The 10,582-nt window shown below is 43.6% G+C and overlaps 1 protein-coding gene across 1 annotated transcript; it reads right to left on the bottom strand. All coding sequences in view use genetic code 11, as the record gives it.

The window, feature by feature from the left end:
• Positions 1-359: 359 nt before the first annotated feature.
• On the bottom strand, positions 360-6,335 carry EGR_03901 (hypothetical protein; the record flags this gene model as incomplete). Its single annotated transcript, XM_024493150.1, has 4 exons — positions 360-623; positions 3,459-3,604; positions 3,639-3,807; positions 6,186-6,335. 4 exons carry the CDS (start codon positions 6,333-6,335, stop codon positions 360-362), a joined length of 729 nt encoding a protein of 242 aa, XP_024352422.1.
• Between the last annotated feature and the right edge of the window lie 4,247 nt (positions 6,336-10,582).

A 10,582-nucleotide genomic window follows, 5' to 3' on the forward strand; every position in this document is an offset into this window, starting at 1 on the left:
TCAGCGCCAAGGTGGTGTAGTCTGCCAAAAGCCAATTCATCCACGTATTTGGAGTTTTCATATACTTTGACGGTTTGTTTTTCCTTCTTTCAACTTCAGCAGCAGTAAATCACGAGTCTTAAGTAAGTCTTTCCTACAACTGCGATGCCTTCTGCTTGTCGGAAGATTTGGTGATTTTCCTTAGTCCCTTTCATAGGCGATGTGGACCTAACGGATCTCAGGATGTCCGCTTACCTTCAGTTCTGTCGAAGCGAAACATAGCTTCCACCTCTCGTTCCTGTAAATAGCCGACTGATTCTGCTCCTGGTGGTTTGGAAGGTTACAAACCTCATTACTTAGCTGCAGCATCTTATTCAGCGTTAAAGATGAAGAACACATTCAGAGGAAAATATTGCTCCTTTGACCTTCAACGCGGACAAGTTATGGACAATGTGCCCATTGACAATAGAAGGAACAGCAGACTTAAAGGATTGACAAAAGTCACTTTGGGGATACCTGCGGTGAATCACAGGAAACACTGGTAGAGCTCGCACTCTGCCTTCAGCTGAATGTATACCATATTGATGCTCAGACAGCATTGAATTAAGAACAAGGTGGCAAGGAGGAATGAAACCATAATGTCTCTGCTTTTAGATAAATAAATATAGTTTGTGGCACATGAAATTCCAATGCTGTGAGTACGGAGTTACTTTGGGTGGTGCTGAGCCACTGAATCGTCATTGTTGCATAAAATTGTTACCAGTTTACCTTGCTAAACATGAATGGGCACATGATATCAAAGTTTTTTCTTTCCTGACAAAGAGCTTTTAGCTTGGCTTGTTGACAACCAAGGTGACAATTTTTGAGGCAAATAACGTAATCGCATTTTAGAAGAAAGTGCTTCTCCCATTATCTGGCAACGTGGAAACAGAAAATTAACTGTCTCTCTGGCCATCTGTCACTCTATCTATCTCTTTTTTAGCCAAATAAAGTAATCACACTTTTGGAGTTGATTTTGTTTTACTCATTACCTGGTGATGCTTGTGTGAACAATTAAAGAGGTTTCCTTGTCTGCCTGTCTATCTACTAGGGCCACATGCACCCAATCCCCTAGTTAGACAGGTTGTGGCTCCATTGGAGGTTCCCTATTTTGTTGGCTCTGAGCACGGTACCAGACACTAAGGTCAGGTTAGGAACTGATTGTCAACGTACCAAAAGCCTAAGGACTTGGTATAAGCGGACGACTACGTAATCATCGTATAGAGACCAAGTCACGAGACGGTGATGGGGAAAACAACTCCACTTAATCAACTTAGAGTTGAATAGAAGTGTATTTTCTCTCCTAAGGACCATTAACAGGGAACTAACGAGCTAACTAAGCTATGCATGCTCAATTAAGATGGAAGCTTAAGATGAAATTTTGAGGGTTGAGGTTAAAGGTTAAGGACATTAAACTACAGGAGCAATTAGCAAGACCACATTTTCTTATTATATGCCGCAAAGGTTTAAGTGGTATTACTCTGATAACGTCAAATGTAAATTCAACCGTCCAAAGCAGCCGGCCTAGTCGATGATATAAGTGTAGCCAAAGAGTCTTTTCCGACGAAGAAAAGCTACACAATACTAGGATGCATAATGCATTGCAGACTTACAGAATATCTGAGTAGTTACTGTCACAGCTCGTAGGAAATGCCGCCCAGTGGAAGTACTAAGGCGGTATCTTGGGTGCCCGGTAAACTAAAACTAAGTATTAAACAAAAGCGCTACATTATGTGTCTCGCCTTTTGAGTGTTGTCGCTAGCGCTCCTCACAAGGTAGCCACCCACCAACTGCGCTAGTCATCGAATTTGCATGCATATGAGAAGATAGTTAACGGCTATGCCACTGAACCCTCTAGGCTTTTTTACTGGATCTGAAGATCTGTCTATTTTAGGAGCTGTACGGGGGGTTGGGAAATATGCTAGACGTCATGCGTGTCCATTGTTGGTCGCGGGACCACTGGCCTAAAAGTGGAGTCCTCTAGTAAAGGATAGTGTTTATAACAGCTTCGTGGAGGTAAGGATTTGTGTCTGTTCCTCCTTGCCACCTCACCCTCACACCAGTGTTGCCTAGCCACACATATTTAGTTCAAGTTCTCTTCAGCTAGTGGAGAGGTGGAGGAGATATTGAGTGGTCACTCACTTGGGATTTATGTAGGTACCATAGACAGGTTCACAACGAACTTCTGCAGTTGCCGTTGCCGCTCCAGTTGTTAATAGCATGCCTGCAGAACATAGGACTGTAGTAGTCGCCAAAGAGAGATGCCATTTTCATCCCTAATGTTAAAGATCGTCATAGATTCTTCCCGCAGCAGCGATATGGCCTTGTTTTGGGGACCGGAGTGCCCACTCAGTCCTACAGAGAGTTGTGCAGCTTAATACGTTTTGTTCGAAGACGAAGAAGAACACAATACTCAGGCAGAATATGCATAAACGGTGTAGAGAGGGGGTGAGTTGGGGGCTACTGGGATGGCCCAGAGGACATTGCCGCCCAGTGGATGTATAAAGGAAGAGTTGTAATTGTCCGTGGAAACAACGACACGTTAATACTGTTGGTGGGAAAACCTTTCAGCCACTTCAGTATACGTCAAGCACTACTTTTGACTTTTCGACAAGTCGTTAAGTCGCACAGTAAGCAAAGTGTCACCGATTCCGTGTGCTCAAGTCCATATTTCTTCGAGGCAGCAACTGTTCTTAGAAGGCACAAACAACGCAAGTGCTTGTGGCATCACATAGTTATTTTAAGGTTAGTAGTTGGGGCCTTATAAAGGGACACAAAAGGGAAAGGATCGGATCAATTGCAGTGGCTAACTAAAGGCAGGGAATGTTTGGTCGAGGTTTCGATTCTCACGAGGTGCATCGTCTGGGGCAGTAAGGTCATCTCTTCCGAGGCTTCACCAATTCGATTTGCCATGATAGGATGTTGACAGTTTCCAGAGACAATATCAGTCCCTCTAACAATCAGTGTCCCTCTGCAAACCTGCAACATAACGATTAAAATCAACATCCATCAAAGTAGATTAAGTAGATTTCCCCCAGCAAAAATTGTGATTCACCCAGTTGGCAGGCTCGTTTGACTGCTAGACAGGCAAACGGCAGCATTGAAAATGAAAAATTTGGCTAGATAAAATACTTTAAGGAAGTCATTAATTTGCCAACTTTCTGGCAGCACCAATGCATTCAATTTGTCGCAGTCAGATTAAGCCTAAGGGGATGGAAAAGTGTCAAAATGCAATGACATTTAAGTCAAAGGCGAGACTACCGTCAGCTCTTATAGGGGTTAGGAGAGAGGACACACCACTACTATTGCGTTGTCATCAGTAGATTTTAGACGCGGTCTAGCTGTCAGTCCGCTCGCCAACCTTACATATGAAAACTATGCGCGCATGGCAGTGTATGAGAGGGGGAGGAGGGAGAAAGGGCGGTGGATGACAGCATAACATCCTCATCAAAAATGACAACCGAATTAGCTCTTTGGAATATTACACACCTCAAAATTAATGATATTAAGTAAAGGGTAGTTATGATTGTGATACCGCTATTATTGAAGAAGGAGGAGAAATGTCTACTGAGTCCTCCAAAGGGTCCTAAAAAATTTGTCTTAAATGCACTACAGCACACCTGTACGATTACAAACTCTTGGAAAAGTATATGCATCCATCCACCGGGTTACAGTTTGCGGTGGATTAGCCTGCTGTATCATTTTGTCCATAGGGTCAGATTTATTAAAGTGCCCCAGAACCAATGAATGATGTGCAAGTAGAGGCAAGTGAGGAGGCTGGTTACACTGCTATCGTGACACACAAAGAACAAAAATGGGTCGTTGTAAATAAACACTGCACATTCCTCCACATTGTAAATGCAAGACGTGGGAAGTGAATTTAGTGTACAAATGTGGTTCTTGGTAGTCAAAAAGCCTTGAGGAGTATTAAAATCCTTTTAAAGTAACACCGAATTAAATGTGTGGAGAAGCTTTTTTGTCTAAATACTCTGATTGAGCATGTAGTACAATTCCAACTACTGAAGGCGGAGGAAGTCCTTTCCACGCTTATGCCTGCCTGTCAAATAAGTCGTCAAGTGTGTACGGAAGACGCCTGTCTGAATTTCTCGAAAGAATAGTGAGTGATGCAAAAACCCTGCCTTCTAATTCACTTGAAACAGTGGTGGGTGAGTGAAGGAGGAGATAAGGCGGGTGCACTACCAACTATTTGTTGGTGGAGTGCGACGAGATAGTGGAGGGTGGTGCTGTGAAAAGATGCAGCCTTGTGTTTCTCCATTTCATTGTTTGAACAACGTATGCAATAAAACCCCCGTTGTTATTTTTAACCAGAAGAGGGCGAAGAAGGTGAAGGCAAAGGGGAGTCAGGAGCGCACCTACTGATTCGTCGGGTCAGCGTTGTGGGGTAACAAAGGGTGACACAGTGGGTAAATGTATCCTCATATGCCTACGATTCATGATGTTTGACATTAATGTATCAGCTCCCATATAAGGAAAAGAAGACCGAAACAAGGTCCATATTTGTGGCCACCCGATACTACCCTGACAACGAAAGAACTGTAGGGGAGGGGAGCTACTGCCATACCTATAAGCAAGGCCTCCTGGCAGAGGAACAGTGGCAGAGTTCTTAAGTAGTCTGTTACCAAAACTGAGAGTTATGCACACAGTTGGCATGTTGCATAGTCTGGGAGCTAAGAGTCTCCATTTGAAGCCTCCTCCGTCCAAGGAGAGAAAACTTTGTGCACCCAGTATGAATACTAAAAGAATCCCGGGGTTACAAAGAGCTTATTTTCTTTGTTATTTAGCCACCTAAAGAGGATTTATTCTTTTGTGCTTTTAACAGGCATAGTAGTAGTGAGGCTTAGTAAGAAGAGTAAGTTGTCTTCCTGATACTTCTTTCCCTACGCTGGTGGTAATTTATACTCAAGTGCACTTAATTAGGCTATTTGGTTTATCCTCTTTAATTTGCACCTCTCTCATCCCCAACCACCAAAAGGGCTCATTTATTTGAGGCAAAAGTCCTACCATCTGTAATCGCGGGAATAATATATGCTATTGCATCCAAAGCCCCTTCCTGGCTGAATTAATAAGCACATTTGTACTGGAGATAGGGACTACCCTCACGAGACGATATTTGCTCTACTTGGTTGCTTTCATGCCTATAGGTATCCATTATCCTCATCACTTCTCCGAAATGGAATATTACGTAGGAACTTCACATCAGCTCAAGATGCTTCACTGTTAGCAGTGGTGCAAGAACACGAAAGGACTGCGTCCGATGTCGGTAGTTAAATTTTGCAAGACACATAAAATGAGGGAGGTTGTAGGCTACAACTTCAATTTCAAGTTCTGCTTTATGGTATGTCATGAATCAGAACCATGTTTGGAGGTATTGCTTGTAGGACTGCAAGTGCTGATGTTACTTTCAGAGTCTTCTCGTTTAACCGCCAGTATCAGAAGCTGGCAGTCTTTCTAAGAGGTCACTTCACTGTCTCTCTTTTACTTCTATCTCAAAGCTGATCCAAACTTCAAGGGGGCTCTCTGACATCCGAAGGGGAGCAGTGATGGCAGGAATGACAGCGACTATCCTCAAAATTTAAGTGCTTAGAATCTTCGGACCTTTTTTGCAACCTTAGTGTCATGGAGTTCCGGGCCTCTTTTGCAGCCCTCCTACCCCACCTGTAGTTGATAGCACTCCTAATTAACCACCAGATCCGAACCCCGGAGATAAAATAGGCGATCCAGCATGTGCGTTTCCTACTCCCGGTAAAAGAGGCCAACAATTGTTGCCACAGCTGCCGCATGATAAAATGGCATTGAATGGACAACCTCGTGTATCAAATTATGCTAAAGCAGTGATTCGCCGTGTTCTCCCAGGCGCTTTAATGGGCTGATGCAGTGTGAAAGAGCGTACATGCCCAGCTGGAGGAGTTTCTAGTAGGCTAGTAGCCTGGGCCAGGTGGCAGAGTAGGGTTATATCCTGAAGGCTTTTCATTCTGGCATCCTTAGACAGGTTATCAAATCATTATGCATAAAGAAAGTTAGAGTAACTCGCTAATCTCATTCCGAGGTTATTTACCGTTGGGGCATTTTATGGGTCCTAATTTAAAGGTTGTATTAGCTGGGTGAGCCCACCCACCTTGCTTGATTGCAAAGGGGCAAGCCATCACCTTTTCATCTCTCCCTCGATGGATCAACAACTCCTCATCAATTGGCTGAAATTGCAAAGTCAAAGCCAAAGTCAAAAGCAGGATATTGTTCGGTTTATTTAATTGAAAAGCCCAGAATTTCCTTAAATCAGTTTTAGCTAACTGAAACATTTAATTATACTTTCTAGACTCAATGACAAATCGCATTTTACATCCAGGAGATAACCTGTAGGGAGGGTGAGAGGGTGAATGAGACGGAACAGGCATGAATGACACCATTAATGTCTTTTTACAGTTTTCTGCACTGCTGTGGAATAAAATCTCTTGCTCGTATTTTCGTAACTGCACCGCCTTATAATCATATGCTTTAAACATTTGCGGCTGGTTATGATGGTCTAGACGGAGGAAAAGGTAGGATTTGGATGATTGAAAGGGCAGTTGTTAGTACCTGGGGCAAGAGCTAATAAGCTAGCCAGTAAATAGCAACATAGCCAAATGCAGTTGTCGGGAGAGCCTAAATGACCAGCCATGAAGGTAGAGAAGATACCGCTTCGGCTTCCACCTCCTCGATTGTGCCAATCAAACAATGTCACTGACAGCAGATAACGCCTTCGTGGTATCCACATGACAGGTTAGCTTATGCACGGAGTAGGCGTCCAATATAAAGGACTTCCATGTCCTATCTGACTATGGATGGGAATGACTGATTTGGTGGCAGGAACGGGGGCACCGTGGAAGGATTTACCACCGGCGGACATTTGTACAGCCACTCGCAAAATGTTGATACCATTCAAATGTCTTGCTGTGCCAGAACCTCCTCCCATCATCGAAAAGTGCTCCACTCGATTTCTCCTTTGCGTGTCCACTAATTTGACACTTTCGTTGACCTGAAGCTCCGTCTACCACCGCATGCTGCTCCATGCATTTAGTCACTGCAGCAATTGCCTACCACCCTGAGTGCAATCGAAGTCAGTGCACCCAAAGGTACTCAAAGATGCAAGAATTCGAGCATAACTTGAAAGCCTTTTGAAGGGCTGCTAGGTTGACAAAAGCAGCGACTTTAACGAACTTTGCGATACTAGGCGGGCAATCGAAATCTGTTAAGACCGAAAGCCGCTGAATCTATAAGGGCAGGGTAAGTAAGTCCTTTTGTGTTATAGATCCTCCATATGCAACTTTATACACGAGCGTTTAACGCTGCAGACAATTGTAAATAAAAATAAGCTTTCTCTCGAATTCCGACTGTCTAAACAGTCAGACAAATGGTAACCCCAAGTGGTTGACCTATCCTTCAGTTCTTGCAACAACTCTCACGGTTGTAAAGTTCAGAATAAGGCAAAGAAAAGCCGGCTCAGCAGAATAATTGGTTTAACCAGCTTAGCTATATCGCCGATATTAGAGAGCATTGTCCTCTCTCTCCACGTTAGTATTGGCTTAGCTATTAGCTCAAACACATAAAGAAGAAAGAACAGGGAATAGGAGAGGAATTGGAGTTAAGTAGGCAGCCACATTTATTTCACTTGTCCTGCGTCGTGATTGTTATGGTTGGCCAGGTAAGCGACCGATCTTACCTCAACGTACGTAGCGGCAACCCAACTGGTACCACTCCGTAGACAAACCTTGGTAGAAAAGCAGTCTGATTAGAGCTTACGTATCTTGCAATGACGATATCAATGGAGGCGATGTGTGTAAATGGCGTGGAAGGGTAGTATGCCAATGGCTAATGCCTGGATCATGTCTGTACATAACTGTCTAGACTGGGACGTCTTGAGTGTCTGCATGGACTGAGGCCTGTGCTGCACCACCCGCACGGTCGATCTGCTTACAAATGTGGGAGTAGGTCACAATGATGTGAACAAGAATGAAAAGGCAGATTTAGTTTTGGATTTGCGGGCACTTGAGCTCGGCCGCCGGGTCATGCCACTAGCCTTTATATTAGCTATTTTATACGTCAGCCACACAAATTCCGTCTCAGTTTCATGACTTCTTTCGTCTTCAGGTAAGACTCAAGGCTCTACCCAACTGTCTGACTACGTTGGCACTCTTTTCCCGTTTGTTAAACGAACACTCTGCAGCACACCCCCTAGCTGTGCTATTAACAAGGTTGAAGGTTACACAGGCAAAAAGGAGCAAATGGAAGATGTATTGTCAGAAAAATTACACAAATGCAGTTTGCACATTGTTTTCTTTGTTTTTCATTTCATGGTGCTGCTAGTAAAGTGCGCAGCTCATGTCGTCCCTGACTAGATGGAAGAGCAATTGGCTGCAAGAAGGAATAACCTCCTTCTCATTTCCCAACTCAGAGACTTTAAAATGATCGGCAAAATTACAGCAGTCAATTGTATCACCAACTCACCAACCGATGTCGAGAATTTGCCCCGTAAATAGTCGCCTAATGAAGAATTGATACAGTGACCGCCATTCCACCTTCTACGGGCAGAAGTCCTACTCTTGACTCCGTCCCTTGTGAAATCAGTGTGAAGACAATGCCTTTATTTATTTGTCGTCTTTTGCGTTTTATTAACCCCGCTGATTAGGCGTTGTAAACAAAAAAATCATCGCCACATTCGGCCTTTTCCCCAGTATTCACTTTTCCTAATGGGGTTTATTTCTACATTTTTTAATAATTATAATGTAGAACATAGAGAATTCCCTGATGACGGAAGAGGACATAAGACTAGGGCAGAATATGCATTACCGACGTGGAGAGGGGCTGTGGGTCTATTGGCATGGTCCGGACACAATACCGTCTGGCGGACGTATCAAGGTAAAGCCTTAAGCTCCGCCTTAATCAAAACGGCAAGTTAAACAAATGACCAAACTGTGATTTTAAAAGTGAATTAACCAATTTCGCCAAATTTTGACTTATGTGGTCAGAAGAGTGGTTTGCATAGAAATGTGCGTGTAGAATGGAGACCACATCTTTCAAGAGCCTTGTTTTTGTGCACAATTCATTGTTTGGCAAGGTTTTTATCTCAGTTTCAAATAGTTTTTAGTTTAAAAATAGGTTTTTGAGCCAAAAAATAGTCCCCTCCCATAAAACACTTTGCTTGCAAAAATTTTACGCCCACCTTAAATGGGAAGACGAACGAACGGCAAAGGGGAATGCTAAGCGGTGTTTTCTTTGCGGAGTCACGGTGTGGCGAGTTGTAAGGGACGAAAGGATTAGAATATTCAAAAACAACTCCTTGTGGGGAATTTTTTCAACGTCTGGTACTTTTTTTAAAATAGAAGTTCTTTCTCAAAGACCGCTTGACCGAACGCTTTTATTTTCCGTCAGATGAGATAACCCATTTTTGTCTTCCTTTCTTCCACGTTTTGCTGCGGTTGGATTGTTATTTTAGTTTATTTTCAGTTGCCCTACCTGTTTTCGACCCTGCCTCTTCGGGTTTAGCAGCCATCTTGCTGGTGTGGTTAGAAGGTCCGCCCTCATGCTAGTGGTCTCCTTTACTGCTTCTTTGAGGAGAATTAGGCTCATTCTGATGAACAGCGAAATGACGATTTCCCAACGAAAATTGGAGCTGCAATAAAACCGTTTTCCAAAAATCAAGTCATTTACACTCTAAATACCGAAAAAAAGGTGATATGCAGGGCGCTGCTGACGATCGACACTTTTGGTCGCTTCCACTCACCATCACTCAGGATTCCAAGTGCATCCGCATCTCAAACTTGCGATTTGGAAGAAGAAACTGGAACACCTTTGACGGCAGTAATTACGTCAGCAGTTTTGCTTTCCTTTCACTCAGTTTATTTCCAGGGTGAAGCTGTTCCACCATTTTATAGTAGGATAAATGTATCTGATTTGCGAAGGCTTGAATGTCCCCATCTCCAACTGCGGCGGGGTAATACCTCAGCCTTTTCTCCTGAGGACATCAGAATGCATCCCATGCGTTGGCTAAACAATAGGACTACCCTGTTCGAATGAAACAAAGCGCAAAGGTTGTGTTTTTCCCCACCCCTCGAAAACATCGTACCAGTGAGTGTTAATAATTTATCTCCAAAACAAGCAAATGCTGGCAGCGTGGAAGTGAAGGTAGAAAGGAGAGGAACGCTTTTATTTTACAGTAATGTTTTGCAACCATCTTAATTGGGACTGCAAAGGGATGCTACTGTGACAAATAGGTCTGCTCAAACACCATTTCACAGGCGTCAGATAATTGCAATCCTGAATAAGTGCCATGGTGCAGGGAGTTTTGGGTCAACGAAGGCATCAAATCAGTGGACATCAAACAGAACACTTTCTCCTGATGGGAGGTTCTATCACGGTAAGACGTTCAAATGATGCTACAGAGGCCGCACGATTGTCTGTCATTGGGGGTACCTTCCTCGGTGCCTCTGTTCCCACCATCACACCAGTCACTCCTGTCCACATTCCAAAGAAAGACGAGTCTGCCCGTGAAGTGTCGAGTGGACTTATT

This window comes from Echinococcus granulosus (genome assembly GCF_000524195.1).
Source record: "Echinococcus granulosus chromosome Unknown EG_S00022, whole genome shotgun sequence".
NCBI lineage: Eukaryota > Metazoa > Platyhelminthes > Cestoda > Cyclophyllidea > Taeniidae > Echinococcus > Echinococcus granulosus.